The sequence below is a fragment of the Triplophysa dalaica genome, chromosome 3, assembly GCF_015846415.1.
Source record: "Triplophysa dalaica isolate WHDGS20190420 chromosome 3, ASM1584641v1, whole genome shotgun sequence".
NCBI classification, from domain to species: domain Eukaryota; kingdom Metazoa; phylum Chordata; class Actinopteri; order Cypriniformes; family Nemacheilidae; genus Triplophysa; species Triplophysa dalaica.
This window is the reverse complement of record NC_079544.1, coordinates 10,853,399-10,871,890: the sequence shown is the minus strand read 5'-3', so window position 1 is coordinate 10,871,890 and position 18,492 is coordinate 10,853,399. Positions and strand designations below refer to the sequence as shown.

The window sequence follows — 18,492 nt, the reverse complement described above, 5'->3', positions numbered from 1 at the left end:
GACTTCACGTGGCGCTGCGCACACCGATCAGCGTACAACATCGAAGTACCGCGATAACGAGGGCTCTCTGATTATTCTCGCGATAGTGCGATGCTATATGCATATCCATTTGCGCAGCTATGCGTGCACTCAAAGACGCCTGCGTTGTTTCTTGCTGTCGTGTATATGATGCGACTACATGTCTTGTCACACGTATCGGTTCTTCTGAGTGCCCATCAGCTGTCTAAAGTGTGAACTTAAGGTACGTTTGGAGTGTTTTAGTTCAGTATTATTTTCAGTGTTAGATCGTAATTTCGCAGAAAGAAATGTTTATATTTGTCGTTATGTTAGTGTTAGTTTTTAGTTCATATTTTCCACCATATTGAACTTAGATCTTTAAACTAAGCCCTTGAAATAGCAGATGCATGTTGATTTTACTGTAGTACTGGTTCAGTGAAACCTCAGTATACCTTTAAGGGTCTTTTATTGAGATTGCTCACCTTTTTTGAACAGATGTTTGGTGGTTGCATCACAGAAAGTTGAGTTGTACAGTTGATTTGTGTTGTTAGTTTGCAGGCAGAATGGGTAGAAGTTACATTGTAGAAGAAGCGGTGGAGAAATATCTTTGTGAACTTCAGACACCACCTGGATCGTGTGTCACGGGACTCCTTGTTGGTCAGGTAAGCAAACAAATGCAAAAAATCAGTTATTAGATATCTTGTTATAGTGGCACCGAAGCTGATGTCCTCGACTTTTCATAGTCGTCCCCTCAGCGAGATTTTGTAGTGTTGGCCGTACAGACTCCTCACAGGGAGAGTGAGGGTCCTGCAAAAGCTTCGACTAGGGGGAGTCCACTAGATGACATCGATGTGGAATGGGTCACAGAACATGCTAGACAGGTGGGGTAACCTGCTCATTGCCTTCTCACACTATGGCTTTTGGAATATAATTGTCTATTTGTACAGTAAATTATTTTTAATGGAAACGTTGTAGGTATCCCGCATGTTACCGGGAGGTCTCAGCATCCTTGGCCTGTTTTTGGTAACCCCACCTGAACTCTCTAAAGATGCCCAGAACACTCTTAAAAGGGTACGTCTTTTATGGATGACTATCATGTATAACAATAACAGATTTTGAAGATTAAACACTTTGTAAAATATCATCATAATGATATTTTTTTATAATACATAGCTTATATTTGCTGTGGATAAATATATAACTAAAGGAAGACTATGGGAGCTCACAGAGGAGGACGTGACAGATCGAGTCACACTGCACATTTGCTCCAACACAAAGAAGTATCCTGCACACTATCATTCATTCACTAAACATTGTGCTTGTAAGATCTCTCTGCTATTGTAAAATTTGAGATTACAATTGAAAGATTCTTGACCTAAATGTACAGAGCTGTCTGCAGAACATTTGATGTGAAAGATCCAAAGGTGGGAGAGACTTTTTTGGCTAATAACTAAGTTATTAGACATATTAAATAATAGGCCGTTGATCATTTGCTCTGTATTATTGACAATGTTTTCTCATGCAGAGTTCAGCCAAACCAGCCGACTGGAAGTATCAGACAAGCGTCTTGTCATCCTGGCCCATGTTAACCTGCTCTGTTGAGCTCGATGTGCACATCCCTGTGACTGAATCTGCCTCTAATAGCACCGAAAAGTGCATACAGGTGAGAACTAAGACAGGTACCCAAAGGCCATAATGTACAAAATGGTATCATTAATTCATTATTATTTTTGGGTTTTTTTCAGGATGGTCTTAGGAAATGGGCTAAGCAGATTGAGGCTGGTCACTGTCTCATAAATGGTAAACGGGCATTCGATGACTCTGAATTTATTTCAGGACAGGTAAAGGTTTAATTTAGTTTTACGTTGTTAAATTCATTTTAATTCTGGATTTGAACTGAAACGGACATCTCTTCTTTTTCAGAAAAAGAATCCAAAGATTACCCAGCGTCAAACACTCCCAGCACGCATCCTTGTCTCTGAGGTGAGTACTGTGAATTTTAAACATTATTGATGGAATGTATATTAATACATTGTAAAATTATTATAATATCGACATCACAGGAGCAGCCAGAGGTGGATGAGAGATCCAGCGCACAGATTCAAGTGTGTAATGTTTCGGCGAGAGTTCAAGGGGTGGTGCACTGCAGAGCCTACATCCACAACAATAAACCTAAAGCCAGACATGCAGCACAGGTCAGTAAATCCTCTCTTCCTGCTTTATGCTGTTATTACAGTATTTCTTAAGCTATTTTGACACATTTTACCGAAAATAGCTCAATGTAACACTTACACATTCATCATTACCAGCATGTGGGCATACATTATTTGTTCTGTACCAAACACTCTCCTTATTTACTGTCATTTCATATGATGTCAGTGCTTGGTGCTAAATGTTTTGTTGCGCATGTAGGCCATCAAGAGAGACATCATAAATACAGTTTCCTGCAGAGTGGAGATGTTTCTGGAGGATCTTTTAATAAGCGAGGGAAGACAAAAAGGTAAAGTGCCACCTTTTGTTTGAATAGTGTCAAGAGATGTAAAAAACATACTTTCAATGTTTCTTTTGCAAAAATAACATTGACCGCTAGGTGGCATTCACGTTCTGTCTTTGGATTCTACATTGAATGATTGCTCATAGTAAAAAGTCGTTTTTAAATAATACTAGTAAATAGTAATAGTTAAATAGTTTATATTGAAGGATTTCACATAGTAAAAAATAGTTTTTAAATAATACTAGTAAATAAATAGTTAAAAAGTCTACACTGAATGATTTCACATAATAAAAATAGTTTTTAAATAATATTAGTAAGTAGTAAACGTTAAAAAGCCTAGACTGAATAATTGCACATAATGACATTTTTTTTTAAATAAAAGTATTAAATAGTTAAAAAGTCTACACTGAATGATTGCTCATAGTAAAAAGTCGTTTTTAAATAATACTAGTAAATAGTTATAGTTAAATCTTTTATATTGAAGGATTTCACATAGTAAAAAATAGTTTTTAAATAATACTAGTGAATAAATAGTTAAAAAGTCTACACTGAATGATTTCACATAATAAAAATAGTTTTTAAATAATACTAGTAAGTAGTAAAGGTTAAAAAGCCTAGACTGAATAATTGCGCATAATAACATTTAAAAAAAAGAAAAAAGTATTAAATAGTTAAAAAGTCTACACTGAATGGTTGCACATAGTAACAAATATTTTTTAAATAATACTAGTAAATAGCAATAGTTAGAAAGTCTAAACTGAATGATTGCACATAGTAACAAATATTTTTTAAATAATACTAGTAAAGCCCAATAGTGAAAAAATAGCATAATTCAGGACATTAATGTATTTTCTTTATTTCTTTTTCTTCAGGCCCATGCAGTGGACGGCAGGCTCTTCCTCGACGTGTGTTTGTCCCTGCGCCCTGCTCTGGTCTGTCTCTGTGTGACTACATGTTTCCAGATGAAAGCACAGGTGATGTGGCCGAGCGTCTGAAAGAGATGCTGGACTGGGACACCCCAGAGACGGACATAGATATTACTTTGGAGACCAATCACTGTAAGTCTTGCCAGAATTAAGACTTTTGGGCATAATTATCTAACAAAGTTTTTAAACAGTCGATTGTACTGAAGTAATTATTCTATTGTGTTGGATTGTACATATCGCCATCAGGCCTTCTATCTTGTAAATCATCATCATGTAAAGCATGCTCTTGCAAAGACCCTATACAAATTTGTGAACACGATTTTCTTGTTAAACAGACAAGAATGTGTATAGGTGTGGGAAGGTGAGAATGAATGCCAAATGATTACAAAGTGTTTAAAAACCTTTGACACACCCTGGCTCATTTCCGCTCAAAAACAATAATAGCCAGTTACGCCTCTCCTCCTGTTCAAACCTGTTTAAGAAAACTTTGCAGGCCAAAATGCAAAACCTGGATAAGGTAATATTTCTAGCCATAGGCAAAAGAAAGCCTGATCCCTTTAGATAACGGGCCCTTTGTGATGTTTGAATGATTAATCTCTATAGCAACATGATATGAAATACTGAACTTTTTCTTCCGCTTTGTGCTATTAAATTTCAAGATCCAGTGATTAAAATGCACTGATTTTGCATGTTTATTCATGTATTTCAGTATTTTGCTCTGAGGGAATTGACAGTCACGGTGACTCCAGTAAACATTTCACTTCAGAAGTTGGAACTCCCAAAATCCAGAAAGCCCCTCAATACTATGCTGGTAAGTGTCTGATATTAACATCTAAGCTCTTGTTCTATGAGTATACATTTTATAAACAACAATGTTTACTGGTAAATGGCCCGGGGGTGGGGTTGAATGATTAATCTCTTTCTCTTTTTGAGTAATAATTTTAGTAATAATTCATGTGCAAGTTATATTTTGTAATAAAACTTATACCTGAATGACATTAAAGTATTGCAGTCTGTCGATGTTACACAAGGTTTGACAGTACAGTATTAATATTGAGTTCCGTGTCAATGACTAGATTGCGTGCTAGTTGGGTAGATTGAGCAGACCATTTTTTTCATGTGATTCTTAGACTAATGCTTTAAATTCTCACACTCATATTTCCCTCTCCCCCTATCTGATTCATACATGTTTCTCTCTTTCTCTCCCACAGGTGTGGCAGTGGCAGCAGCTGTTGCTCTTCTTGCTACGGCAACATCCCTGCTGTATTTTAATGAGTAACACTGCACACTTCATGTATGTATGAGTGTGTGAGTGTGTAAGTGTATGAGTGTATAAGCTTGTATGTTTGAGTGATATGGAATTAAATGGTCTTATCTATGCTTTCAATCAAATCATTGAATATGCACTTCAATTCATTTTTAATTTAAAAAAGGCCTCCGAAATGGCTTGTTAAATGATATTGAATTCTTTATAATTGTTGGTAAAGTCTATTAATTGCTTAATTACAATTTTATAACAAATACAATTTTTATTTTATTTTAGATTTTGAAAGAACCCTTACTAGTGGCATGTGCTCCATTAACAGATAAAAAGTTTATATTTCATCAGCTTCCTAAAATGTCTGTGGTTTGCCCTGTGTTTTCTATGATATTCTGCCCTGAGTCATTTTAAAACCAGTCTGTTCTGGCTTCTGCCAGCTCCTCTGTATTGAAGAAATACAGGAACTGATCCCTTAAATGAAACAGAAAATCCCCCCGGGCAAGAAATATAATTGGTTTTATCCCTTATGATTAACAATAAATAATTCTGTGATGCTCTGAACTTTCATTTAACTAAAGTAAAACCCATATTAAACATTTACCTATGGATATCCTTAAGAGAGTCAATTCAATAAATTCACCTATAGCACTTTACCCATACTTCCCAGTAAACACACGTGAGCACTCAAACAATGTGTAAACTGGTTATCTTTGTGATTTTAGTTGGCAGCATGTCAGGACGTGTATTCCCTGGAAGGGTTTTTGTACCACAAAACCAAACTGTCACCAAGACATAAAAGAGAAATATGCGTGTCTGTCTACATAAAAGAATGCCATTTGGAGTCCATATGGTGAGAATGGCCAAATATAGAGTCACGCATTTTTCTTTTATATGTTCATATTTTTATTACTCAGGAAGCATTTAGCAGCTCATACACAATAGAATGTAATTACTGTACAATGTGGCAAATTAAATTCCTTGTTACATTTTCGAAAATGTTTTTACACATTATACACTCACCTAAAGGATTATTAGGAACACCATACTAATACTGTGTTTGACCCCCGTTCGCCTTCAGAACTGCCTTAATTCTACGTGGCATTGATTCAACAAGGTACTGAAAGCATTCTTTAGAAATGTTGGCCCATATTGATAGGATAGCATCTTGCAGTTGATGGAGATTTGTGGGATGCACAAAGCTCCCGTTCCACTACATCCCAAAGATGCTCTATTGGGTTGAGATCTGGTGACTGTGGGGGCCATTTTAGTACAGTGAACTCATTGTCATGTTCAAGAAACCAATTTGAAATGATTCAAGCTTTCTGACATGGTGCATTATCCTGCTGGAAGAAGCCATCAGAGGATGGCCACATGGTGGTCATAAAGGGATGGACATGGTCAGAAACAATGCTTAGGTAGTCCGTGGCATTTAAACGATGCCCAATTGGCACTAAGGGGCCTAAAGTGTGCCATGAAAACATCCCCCACACCATTACACCACCATCATAATTGCATTAATGAGAAGTTGAACAGGTGTTCCTAATAATCCTTTAGGTGAGTGTATATAAATGAGAATAATAATGTACCGATGTTAACATAATGATGAATTGCTGCTGCAGTACTCTTCAAATGGCTAAATACATACCCTAGAAGTGGGTATTTGTTGAAATCGAGACCTATATGTTTTCATAGCATATCTATCAGTGTGACAGCTGGATTCTGGTAATTCATTGCCACCTTTTAAAGATTTTAAAGACCCAAAAATCGGGTCATTCCACATCAGCGCTATCCACATCATCGGGACAGGCGGCAAACTCTTTTTCTGGTAGCAGACCGTACTCATTCAAGAAACTCTCCACGTCTGTGGCAAAGAACTCCTCGTTCATGTGCTTCGTAACACACAGGAAGTTACCCAGCAGCTCTCCGGCCTTGTACGCCAGCAGAGTGGGCAGAACGTCGTCTGAAAAGCGCTCGCCCGCTCCTGTAGCGGAAGCCCGAATGCGACAGAATTTGACGCTGGGATACTCTGCTGCCAGACAAGTCAGGCAATTGTTGAGGGCGTCACAGCCTTTAATCCCGTCATCATAGATGTGCACCACTACTAAAGTCAGGCAATGCTCTTTCTCAATGACCTCCAGAAAAGCCTCCCCACTTTCCAACTCATAAACGGTATCAAACGTGGGGCCAAAGCTCAGGCGCTCGTGCATCTCCTGCATGCACTGCTTGCGATAATCACGCAGACAATTTTCGTCCTCCTCTTGGATCATCTCGTATTCTTGCATGCTCATCTACAGGTGTGGGTAGACATAATATTTTAATTATACGCAAAACAACTCTTTTTTTTTTTGTATTTCTTTTAAAATCTTAAAAACATATGAGCTAAATCCATACGCATGAGCATTATATTAGTTTTAAAGACCAGTATCCTTTTTTTTAATAATAGTGAAAAAGCTCTAAAATACATAACTTTACATAATTTCACAGTTATTCTTTTACATATTTTTCAAGTAGGCCTAGGTCTATAATGTCCAATATATACGAAATGTCCAAATATTATGAAATGTAACTGTTTTAATAACAGATTTTCACATAATTTTGAAATATGGTCAAAACCATCAAATTACAGAAAAATGCAGCAAATTTACCAGAGAAAAAGGAAAAAAACGGTTAATTTGACTGTATATTTCTGACCCCCCAGCTGGCGGAAAACATCATTTAAACATTTTTTTTACAGTCAAGTTATAAACAAAGACTGCAAATTTATGAGAAAACCGTGTAATTTTACATGGTAAAGTAATTTTACGCAATATTTCTGGCACCCCAGTTGCAGGATTTACGGATTTTTCACAGTGTAGGTGTATCCAAAATGTTAAGCCACTGGTAGGCGTGTTAGGCCTACACAAAGTGATGGTTAATGAATCAGAAATCGAGTTACTTCCTCTGAATCATTGTGTTTTTTTTGTGTTGAAATATGTCTCATGTTCACCTTGCGGTTGACCTTTTCCCGTGTGTCCTCATTACTGGATTTAGGGTTGGACATCTGTCTGAGGAGCTCTCTCTTGTTAGGAGGGATGCTGTCGTGGTCCTCACTCTCCAGTTTGAATCTTCTCCAGTCATGAATTACCCCTTTGGGCCCTGGGGTATGCAAAATGGACCAAACAAGATTTCTCATAATGAATAAATGAGCTTTGGTTCTGTATTTGCTTATCATTATGGGTGTATCAGTATACTGATAGTCCAGTATTACCATTATGACTAGATTTTAGGATTTGTTTTGTTTTGCAGTCAAGAAGTTACTTCATATTGTGAATTTTATCCACTATAACAGACATATGTTAGACTTGTCAAACCTGTTTGTGTTGCTGGCAGTTCCTCATTCTCAGTCGACATGATTTCACTGAGAAGACACAATTTCAAGAATGACAAAAAAATATAAGGAAGTTAATGCATATTTTGCTTCTTTTGAGAAACTACCTTGTAAGATTTTAAGAAATTCTCATATGAGAACAATGCATTGAAAAGGAAAACAAGTGATGACTGATGTTTTACACAGTAAAAATCTCTCTTTTCAGAAACTATAAAGGAATGTTATTGTGAATACATCTAGAATGTTTTTAATTTTGTTCAGGACATGCCGACACAGTCAATCATTGTTACAGTTATCCAGGTTGAGGTGGATTTAGCAGATTACGCTGTTATGGATTAGATTGAAACCCGATTATATTGTTGTGTTTGGAAGGTTTGTTTTGAATGGAATGCAATTGCTTGTTTGCTTGTGAAAGTTCTGTTATTTGACAAGACTTATAGCCTACTGAAGCCTGAAATAAAAAAAATATGCATGCCGATGATAAATTGAATCAACAGGGCTAGCAAAGGGTTAGCTGGTGGTTTACAAACGAAATATGATGATTGTGCCATATCATACCTGGATGTTATAAGCAATACAAACTCAGACGTGAACTATAGTAGTTATCTTGTTTTATAATCTTGTCTTCTACATTTGTCATCCCTTTACAGTATCACTCATATTTTCACAATCATTACATACATAACTCCCATTTCTTTCCTTATATTATTTACACATTAAAATAATTAACTTCCTCATTATGTATTCAATAAATCGTTTTGGTGTTTCCATCAATTCAAAATCTTTGCCACAGAAGTGTCACTGTTGTGGTTTTTAGGTTATTGATAATGTGGATGCATTCAGAAATATAAATACTATGCCTACAGATTTTAACTGTTTTAAATCTGTGGTGTAGAACTGTGGCATGCTACGCTATAATTACAATACAAGGATCAAAAAGAGAACCGAATATCATTCTTACCTGACTGTTTGCTGTCACTATCTTTCTGTGCTCTTTTACAAGTTTACCCTTTTGAAATAGGGCTTTCTCTGCATGGGATTCATGGATATATATCTGAGTAATCATTTGGTGTCATAATAGGATTACTGCAGAGAAATAAAGCCTGTTCTGATTAACATGTCTGTCCGAAGCACATGGAGATATAAGTAGACAAAATGCAGATCCCAGGTAATTTGACAAGGTTATTAACAATGTGTGAACAGGCTGGTCAATTCAATTCATTTGTAAATAGTGAAATAACATTTTGGGGTGTTAAAGCATTACATATTTAAGAAATAATACATCTTTAAGATGTTTTTACTCTTGTTCATCTTTTCTTAGAATGGTTCACACTTATCATTTACTTCTGGTAAATTACATTTATGAAAGTGATATTCGTTTTTAATATGGGTTAATGTGTTTTATAATATGGGTGAACAAACATGCTCATCTTGATTAAATATAAATGTCTGAGGGTAAAAACATTTAGGTTCTTTGTTAGTAAACATTGGAAGAGGGTTTCATATACACTGAACACCACACAAGGGTAGTAAGTAGTTTACCTCATTATTATTTTATAGATTATATTTAGTGCTTTAGTATTTGCTTTCGAACAGACATGTTAAATTAATTTCTAGAACTCATTTCTAGAAAATGCATTCTTGATAACTAGACATTCTTAGAACTATATATTCATAAAATATTATTTATAAAATTATAATAATAATATTTTAATATTTTAAAATACAAATTTTCCAACAATCTTTAACAAACAAATGTATTAAGTCTGAGATGCAGTAGGAGACTAACTGAACATTGTTTGTCACATTTGTTTCAGTTGGAAACCAGAAAATGTCACAATTCTTTATAAAATCACCTTTTTATTGAGTTCAGTAGCTGGCAGGAGATTTAGTGTAATGGTCTTGCCTATATACATTATACTGTATATCAAACTCTTACAAGGTGCAGAGTGATTTTACTTCCTGTCTGTATGTGGCAATTAACGTTGTTTTATGTTGTGTCATCTGTACTCATTTGTATTCCATCACATTTCATTTTGGCAAAAGCCAGCAAAGCTTTGTTCCATAAAAAGGAAGAACTAACTGTCATTAAAGTTTGTCTGTTTCGTCCATTTAGCTAGTCATAACTAGATGGTGGCAAAATCAACATTTGATTTGATTTTTGATTTAAAGATAGCAGACAGGCATCCCTCAGCACCCCCACACCTGATGTAACATCAGCCAACCCATTCATCAACCTGTGCTGCTGGGCCGTTAAAACACACCCTGTTCTTACACAATTTATTGAGGAACAGGAATGTTCATTATGTCTCCTGATCCTTAACTGAGCCTCTGCTAAGAGCCATGTTGTGAAGTACAGTGTAGGGAGTAAGTGGAATAATGTTACTATCCCTTATGCACACACTCACTCACATTCATTACTAATCGTAATAAAAACAAGCAATATAAATTTTACAGCATTTTTATCTTTCTTTATAATACACATTCAATTATTAATTGTTTGTTTATGTTAGTTCATGTTGCATTAACTAATGTGAACAAAAACAACTTTAAATAATAAATAAATTTAAAATGAGTTTCGAGCTAACTAGATGTGGATATTTTGGCTTTGCAGAGTAGTTTAATTCAAACTATAGATAAATAAAGATAAACTCAATCAAGTAAAAAGTGTCTGTCAACAGCAACAGGAGAAGCCCAGTGCCTGGCACAGTTCAAGTGGTTGTGTAATAAATGAAAGTTTGAGGAAATATAAATCTCCGCACTTAACACAGGCTCACTAGGAAAACTTTCTTTACTTCCTGTGTGTGTGTGGTCCATCGCTGACCTCATATGGTTTTATCATAACCTGTAGCGGAAATTACGCAGTAAACACATGACATCACTTTGTGAGCTCAGTGCTGGATTGTATAAACAATCTTCACCGGTCAGGAATGCTCAAGTTCGTGCAAAGATTGTAACAACAAAGGTTAAAGGAGTGAAAAATAGTGACTACATCTCAGACATTCCCATGTTAAACTTCCCCAAATTATTTTTAGGAATGAATATAAATGCTTTTTGTTAATTTTAGTGTTGTCTACTTTGATGGTTAGGTATATATAATTTTTCAGAATTTTTATTATGGACTAGTCTTTTATAAGTATCTTAGAAATTTTTACAAAAATGTGTTGAAACTTGATGCCTACCCTTGTATTTTTGCTCTATGCAAATCCCTGAGGGTTTACAAACAGTATTATGAATGTTTATTGAGACATAAGGTCACTGTAAAAACTGGTTTGTTGCAGTCGAGTTTGTCTAAACCTGTCTAACACTATACATTGTAACTGCTCTAAGCAAATCATCATGTCTTTCATCACAATGTCATAAAATCTATCTATTTATCTATCATGGGAGCATTGCAGCAGCAAAGAGATCAAAGCAGCTGATCATGTTTAATACAATGCTTGGTATTAATTATCAGATTTTCAGAATGAATATCTGCTTGGATACTGGAAAAAATGATAGAATCAGATGTAAACTTGTCGCATTCCCTGAAGGACTTTCCATAGAAACACAGTTACAGTTTGCTAAATTGCTGAGTCAGTGTAAAAAAAGGACAAAGCTTCCTTCACTTTGTTACATTGCAACTCTGCATGAATGATGCTGACAGTTTATATATATGTAAGGGATAGTTCACCCAAAAATGAAAATTCTGTCATCATTTACTCAACCTGTATGGATTTCTTTGTTCTGCTGAACACAAAGGAATATAGTTTAAAAAATGTCAGTAACCAAACAGATCTCATCACCAATTTTCTGCCATAGTAGGTAAAGTAAACACTATGGGAGTCAAAGGGGGGTTAGATCTGTTTGGGTACTGACTTTCTTCCAAATATCTTCCTTTGTGTTCAGCAGAACGAAAAAATGTATACAGGTTTGGAACAACATGAGGGTGAGCTATCCCTTTTAACACTGCATGAGTTTTATTTCAAAAGTGTATTCAACTTATTACACAAGTTCTAACCTTTGTATCGATTTTTCCTTCAAATGTAAGGTAACAAATTAAACTTTTAAAATGAGACATGTGTTAGTAGATCGATTTCTTTTCAACGTAGCACCAGAGAGACCTTGCGAAAGTTCTGGTGTAGAGTGAGGCCAAGACCAACACCAAGCCAGCACTGACCGATACAAAAACCAGCATAGATTGTCATGGAAACTTACAATGGTCTCTTTCAGCCAGACTTACTCACGGCCACAGAAAAGTTAATGACCGATAATAATGTTTAGGGGCATTATTATTCATGTGTTATATAAGCTGTTGGATGATGATCATAATTGTTACCAGTTACAGGAAGTGATGCTGAGCATTTTTAGATTAGTTTACAGGAGATTGGTTTAAACAAGAGCACACTAGCTTTCTTCAACATTTGCTCTTTAGTGATATGATTTAAAGGTCCTGTGGTGGTTATCACAGTCTATAAAGTTTTTTCCTTATTGAACTACAAATTTGTTTGGCATCCTGTACCCACCAATGTTACCAATGTTTGTTATTTCCTTTTTTAAGCAAGCTACCTCTTTAATCAAATATATCTTTAAACCTTTTTTTACTTTTGAATGTCTTTAGTGACTTTATAAATTACATACTCAAAACTTGTATTGAGAAAATGATAGTAACGTGTAAAGCAGACAAATTTCCATCTTTCCCATATTTTGGACTGCATTCCCGCTTTCTCTTTTTCCCAGGCACTGTGCCATCTACGCAAACAACAGCCGTTCTCATTCTCAACTGACATGCCTGCTGGGCGTCCTGGCGTAGAATGAATTTCAGGATATGTAGACAGTGACAAAGCCCTTTTTCATATGTTCCACAAGCACAATTTGCGACAGCTTTGCTAAACGTGGGATTTACTGTTATTACAAAACCATTTTAGTAAAATGTAAAATATATAGCAGCTTTCCCCCGGCTAACAGTAATTCATGAGTAATGGGGAGAAACGTGTTCATGCCTCATCACCGTTTACAGTAAGGTAGAGAAACCAGTCGGGGTTCAAGAAAAAGCAAATGTGCCATGACATTCCCAGACGCCTCCTTTACTTATTTCAAAACTACGAGGAAAAGGTGAGCAAAAGTATTTCACTGCTAATTAACCAATGGCCATGTATAACATCTTTGACATCCTTTTTGGCTTAGTAGTGGCAAAGTCAGCTCATAGGTACAAAAACCTGACAGGATCTTACACACCAGACGAAACAAACAAATAAATCTGTCCCTGTAGCAACAGGTCTTGCCTTAAAGATTAGAAAACTGCGTGACGGTTGTGAGCTCAAGGAATGTAACAGTACCCTTACAAGTCCATTACATCCGGTCTTAAATCCGGCCACTCCTCCACTGTCCTTATCAGATGTTTAAACATGCGCCTTCACATGTTTAACACTTTGAGAGATTGAAGGCTGAGATAGTTTCCATCCTGTGAGTCAACAAAATGTCAAACAAAATAATGACAATTTACAAAACATTTTAATTCAAAGTTAATTCCACTTACAGTATGTTAAATATTTGTGTGGTCGCTGTATTCATTTTAAAACACTATGGTTGTATAAGTTTTTTTTTAAGAGTATAGATATACGACATATATCTGTTTGCAGCACTCTGCAGTTTGTATAACTTTGGTATATAAACAGTGACTTTTGTAGTGGTGATGTTATCGAATATTGTCTGGATTCATTAAACTCAGATTTCATAGTTTATTTCAAAACAAACACTCCTCCTTAATAATGTTTTGTGTGCTGTTTATATAGCATTAATAAATCATAATACTATAAAAATTAAAAGATACTTCCAGGACTATTAAGGATTCTTCGAATGACATTCTGGGGGAGTCATCTGAAGAACCTCTTGGCCCAATATTGATATTTATGAACACTGATGAATCAATATTTTAGCTTTTTTTGCGTCATGATCAGTGTTGCCATGGCTGCGCTTTGGTATGGCTGGGGGATCTCTCTTAGTCACTGACGCTCCAGAAATGGTCATTCTCTGAACTCATAAACTGGGCGGAGCTCATCTCCTTATCAGATTTCACTTTCTGGTGACCTAAATCAATCTGAATGATCTGTATCGGTGTGTCAATCACAGGTCTTGTTTTGTAATTTGGGTTACATTAATGAAGCATTGATAATATTACTTAGGTACTTATGTATGTAGGCAAATCTAAATGACATGTGGAGGATCTTTAACTGAGATTCTCGCCTGTAATCATTCATACAAAAAGAGTGTTTTTAGTGAGGTGTGTGTTATGTTTGTAAGGATATAATTAGGTCATGTGTCTGTAGCCATGGCGTAGCTGTGCTAACATCTTCAGGCACATATGTAACAGAAACAAAGTCGTATCATTTAAATCACATTTCATTTTTGATAGATTTAAAGCATGATTTTAGGGCTATATCATGTGACTTTGGATTCAGCTTTTTGATCAATTAAATTAGTTGATGTACAGTTGGTTTAAGTCGTTTGTTAAATTCCTGAGCTGAGCTGTCTATTATAATATGACATAATTCCTTTATTCAATCCTTGTCCAACATCAGTAGTTTTTTGCTCTTACAGTTTCTTACATAACACAAATCCAATGAGCGTGATGTGACTTTTGTAATCCTAACTGCAACAGTGATTTGTAACCTTCAGCCACCTTTGTGTGTGCTGAGTTGAATATCTCTGAAGTCTTCTGTAACTTTCCTCTTATTTAAAAGAATGTCTTCCCACTGTCAGTTTGGCCAAAGGAAAAGAACATTCTTTAGTGGTTTTTGTTAGGCATGCTGGTGCTTGCATAGAGCCTTAAGCATGCTCCGAACGTTTTCAGTAACACCCAGAGTCTGAGATGTCTGTACAATGGTATGCAAGTTTCACTAATACATTTCCTTTATTTAGTATTCTTTTTTCATTTAAGTTGTTTCAGTGTTCTGACACACCTTAAGTGCAACGGACAAAGTAAAAGGAAACTATACTACTTGTATGACAATATTTTTCGAACATTAGTTTAACTTTTTTTAATACTATCCTATTTAAATTTTTCTTACATATTTATTCCCTTAAAGTATATTATGCATTATGCAGAATTATGCATGTCTACAACTTTTTTGTTGTGCACATGCTTTGTATTATTAATCTTAACTGAAACATGTCTTAAAACATTATGATCATGATAAATTAACTTAAACCGTGTTGATTAGTACTTTGCTATGGTGATAAAATACCAAAACTGAACTTGTATTTACCTTGTTTTTATTTAGAAAGTTTCATTGTTACACAAAAGGCTTTTTTTCATATTCACAAGTACATTTGTTCATAAAGGCTTTAAAAGAAAAGCTGTTTTTTTCAAGTATGTGTTCAGGAGATTTTTTAACAATCACTTACATCAACAAATCAATAAATATCAAAACAATAACACAGTAACAATCTGTCACTTCAAATGGTCCAGGAATAAATTAATAATTCAAATAAATTACATAATCAACAAACAAATAAATAATCAAATAAATAGAAATGAAAATATTCAATCACGTATCACAGTACAAGCACTGAGGCCTTTAACATGATGCTAATGTGCATTTAGAGCTCTGAACTTCTCTCTCTCAAGACAACGGTAGGGTTAATATTATTTTGTGTGGAAAGCACTGAGCTTGAATTCAAATTTTCTGAACTTTCATATTCCACATCAGGCACCTGAAAGGACACCATAGGACAGGGACCTTTGATGTTCAAGCATACAAGCTTCTTTAGTGAGGCAGTGTTGACGATGTCAAATCCCACTTTCCCACCAAATGTGCTGGGCATCCAGTATTCAGGAGAACAAATAGCATTTCCCATAAGGCCCTTGAGAGAGTAAGGGGCACCCATCTCCACCATGGTCTCCCCAAAGAGAGCATTGGGTCTGCCCTTCTCCACGAGAAGACCAATATACAGCTCAACTTTATTCACATCACCATAGAGCTTCTCCAGTTCAATGGCTAGATCTCTGTCTCCTGTTTCATCATACAAGAGAAGTGGGATTAGAATTCAGGTCAGAATTTTCATAATACACCATTTTTATAATAATCTTCTAGATATTATATAAACAGATGTTTGTCAATTTCTAATCACCCTTCATGCCACATGTATTTGTTCACTGTTTATCTAACCTGTCATCTCCTGAAAGGACGAGTAGGGCTTCATGTTGAAGCGTTTCCTGTAGGCATTGAAAGACTGATAGCGCATATCTCTGGATTGTTCTAAAACTTTTGCTGCAACTCCCTGCATTGCTGCTGGCAGGTTCCGGCCACCAGCAACCTGTTCACACATAACACGGCAAAAGTTAGCAAAGACAACAGAACAAAGTTGAAATAAACTCACACTACTTTCTTTGTGTCAAAACTCACCCTTCCAGCTCTCTGTTTGGTGAAGGACTCCACCATGTTGCGGATGCCATGTGTTGTCACTATAGAGTTGTTAAACACAAACTGGTCGTAGCCATAAACCTGATCCTGGATCTGAAAGTTGTCGGGCATCAGTGGATGCCAGTGATACAGAGTGTTGAACTCAGCTGCAATGCGATTCTGGTACTGGAAGCGTTGATTGAAGAGAAGCTCCGGGTCAAACTTGAGCTTGAAGTTGTACCCACTCAGGTGCTGAACATAGTCCTCGATTACAATTTTGATGGTCTCACCTGAAATTAAAAAAGCATTTAATCCCTTCACATTCACAAAATGTTTTGGGTTAGGATCGTTTTTAAGATGATACAGTCACGGCTTACCAATCAGGATGAGACGGGTGGTCTGAAAGATTCTTTCATCGTCCCAGTCGGGATGTTCTTGCTTCATGATGTCACAGACACGATTATGCTCACGCAGCCAGATGGAAGCATACATCATTAATCCTGGAACCAGACCAAAGGCCTCGTGGCCAACAGCAAATTTCTGTTCTTCTGGGATATGAGGAGGGTAGTGCATCTCCACCTGGACGTCCTTCACCAGAGGGGGGTAAACCTCACCATCCACATCCTAAAAGCCAATTAAATATTTTGTTAAATGTGTGTCCTCTAAGAACCTATATAACAATGTGTGACATATGTTAGTATTATTTTGCATGTATGTTTGTCTCATAATACCTGATACTTTAGTTTGCCATCTTTGAATAGACGAAGTTTGTGTTGTCTCTCTAGTGTCTCTCCATAAATGTGGCTTAAATCTACCTAAAACATAACAGAATTGTTAGCAACTGCAGTTACACATAAACTTTTGAAGCAATATAAAATTTCCCATGGCCCGCAATGGTATAGAGAACGTCAAAAGATACTTACTCCATGGCCCAGGGCTTTTGTGAATGCTGGTCCTTTTTTAAAGTCACTCTTAAAAAACTGGTGAGAAAAATGCTGGGCAAAGAAGGCAAACATGAGACTGGTCTTCTGTGGATCAGGGTTGAACTGTTTTCTTAACAGCACCTTTTCCACCACCTCCTTTGGATTAGGAAGATCGGGTGTGGGACAGTTCTTGGGCAACGGTGCAAGAGTCCGAGTGTAGTAGGACAGGTTGGAATACGCTTCCCAGCTTTTGTAGCTATACTCTGCATTGTATGTTGGTGGGCTGTCAATCAAATGTGACCTTGCTATAAGCCAAGAAGTAAGGACATAGTTTTATTATTTGCATCCACACATGTAAAACTACGGAGAGCAAATAAAGCAATAACTTTTGCTTACATGTCAGGATATAGCTCATTATGGAGTTTCTCAAGTAAGAGATGTTGTTGATAAGGTTCCAGATCCATTTATAATGTGTTAAAATATGATGCACCACACTCGGAGCTGGTTTCAACGTGGATTTGATCCAAGTGAGGAGTTCAGCTGTAAGAGAAAAATCACGAACCATTTTGAGGACATTTTCTGGGATTAAAAATGAAAAGGTTTTCTTATGCGAGAAAATCCCATGTCAGACTTACGAGAAGTACAGTTTACACCGTAATATCCTGTCCTGGTACAGTCACATTCATAAGCATCAGCGCCTTTGGATAAGCACACTCCTAGGTTTTGACAAGGCTGTGCACAGCAAGGATCATCTGTAGGAACAGTTGAAAAAAGAAAAGAAAGAAAAGTGAAAAGAAACATATGGTTATTTAAAAGTAGGATCAGGTTACAGTGGTACAACAATCTTAAATTTTCTTCTTAAAACTTCAAAATGTGAGCAGTGAACTTACGGCCTTCACAAGGAAAGATCCAAAAACTTGAAATGAGGACCAGGAGAACCAAAATCACTTTATGCATTCCAGAAGTTTTATCTGCTGTATCTCTCGTTCCGAAGCAGAGCTGTGTGTGAGCTGAACAATCTCTGAAAATCTGAGCTTCGACGTGCTCCTCCGCCTTTTATAGTGGGAGAACTCTTACGCAATATGTAAAGCGCAAGGAAAGTTTACAATGTCTCAGACATGCCAGCTTCATTTTTCCAAA

The 18,492-nt window shown here is 36.3% G+C and overlaps 3 protein-coding genes across 6 annotated transcripts; 1 reads left to right on the top strand and 2 right to left on the bottom strand.

Annotated features, from left to right (window-relative positions):
- The first annotated feature begins 114 nt into the window (after positions 1–114).
- odr4 (odr-4 GPCR localization factor homolog) lies at positions 115–7,809 on the top strand. Of its 2 annotated transcripts, XM_056741267.1 has the most exons (15): positions 115–241; positions 549–659; positions 741–878; positions 973–1,068; positions 1,171–1,277; positions 1,385–1,421; positions 1,523–1,660; positions 1,743–1,838; positions 1,921–1,980; positions 2,061–2,192; positions 2,410–2,497; positions 3,364–3,549; positions 4,127–4,228; positions 4,629–4,711; positions 7,709–7,809. In XM_056741267.1, exons 2-14 carry the CDS (start codon positions 561–563, stop codon positions 4,694–4,696), a joined length of 1,347 nt encoding a protein of 448 aa, XP_056597245.1. In that variant the 5' UTR covers positions 115–241; positions 549–560; the 3' UTR covers positions 4,697–4,711; positions 7,709–7,809. The 2 variants fall into 2 exon arrangements, with proteins under 2 accessions (XP_056597245.1, XP_056597235.1); XM_056741257.1 differs by lacking the exon at positions 7,709–7,809 and having other exon boundaries at positions 4,629–5,278.
- On the bottom strand, positions 6,146–9,053 carry pdca (phosducin a). 3 transcript variants are annotated; one of them, XM_056741287.1, is made up of 4 exons: positions 9,007–9,053; positions 8,029–8,075; positions 7,665–7,813; positions 6,146–6,966 (listed from the first exon to the last, which is right to left on the bottom strand). In XM_056741287.1, the coding sequence occupies exons 2-4, from the start codon at positions 8,066–8,068 to the stop codon at positions 6,448–6,450; spliced, it is 708 nt and encodes a 235-aa protein (XP_056597265.1). In that variant the 5' UTR covers positions 8,069–8,075; positions 9,007–9,053; the 3' UTR covers positions 6,146–6,447. The 3 variants fall into 3 exon arrangements, with proteins under 3 accessions (XP_056597265.1, XP_056597274.1, XP_056597258.1); XM_056741296.1 differs by lacking the exon at positions 9,007–9,053 and having other exon boundaries at positions 8,029–8,773; XM_056741280.1 differs by lacking the exon at positions 9,007–9,053 and having other exon boundaries at positions 7,665–8,773.
- Positions 9,054–15,282: 6,229 nt separating this feature from the next.
- On the bottom strand, positions 15,283–18,377 carry ptgs2a (prostaglandin-endoperoxide synthase 2a). Its single transcript, XM_056741233.1, has 9 exons — positions 18,243–18,377; positions 17,988–18,104; positions 17,749–17,892; positions 17,353–17,657; positions 17,161–17,244; positions 16,807–17,053; positions 16,433–16,719; positions 16,196–16,343; positions 15,283–16,039 (listed from the first exon to the last, which is right to left on the bottom strand). Exons 1-9 carry the CDS (start codon positions 18,307–18,309, stop codon positions 15,627–15,629), a joined length of 1,812 nt encoding a protein of 603 aa, XP_056597211.1. The 5' UTR covers positions 18,310–18,377; the 3' UTR covers positions 15,283–15,626.
- Positions 18,378–18,492: the final 115 nt, after the last annotated feature.

What these genes read in the sequence shown, in the direction of transcription:
- ptgs2a (XM_056741233.1), bottom strand. Translation starts at nt 18,309, where the DNA reads ATGCATAAAGTGATTTTGGTTCTCCTGGTCCTCATTTCAAGTTTTTGG. An exon ending in CGGTGTAAACTGTACTTCTC is followed by an intron (nt 17,893 to 17,987) that starts GTAAGTCTGACA and finishes TTTCTCTTACAG; the next exon opens with CTGAACTCCTCACTTGGATC. An exon ending in AATGAGCTATATCCTGACAT is followed by an intron (nt 17,658 to 17,748) that starts GTAAGCAAAAGT and finishes CTTGGCTTATAG; the next exon opens with CAAGGTCACATTTGATTGAC.
- odr4 (XM_056741267.1), top strand. Translation starts at nt 561, where the DNA reads ATGGGTAGAAGTTACATTGTAGAAGAAGCGGTGGAGAAATATCTTTGT. An exon ending in AAGCCAGACATGCAGCACAG is followed by an intron (nt 2,193 to 2,409) that starts GTCAGTAAATCC and finishes TTGCGCATGTAG; the next exon opens with GCCATCAAGAGAGACATCAT. An exon ending in AGCCCCTCAATACTATGCTG is followed by an intron (nt 4,229 to 4,628) that starts GTAAGTGTCTGA and finishes TCTCTCCCACAG; the next exon opens with GTGTGGCAGTGGCAGCAGCT.
- pdca (XM_056741280.1), bottom strand. Translation starts at nt 7,928, where the DNA reads ATGGTAATACTGGACTATCAGTATACTGATACACCCATAATGATAAGC. An exon ending in GGGAAAAGGTCAACCGCAAG is followed by an intron (nt 6,967 to 7,664) that starts GTGAACATGAGA and finishes CCACACCTGTAG; the next exon opens with ATGAGCATGCAAGAATACGA.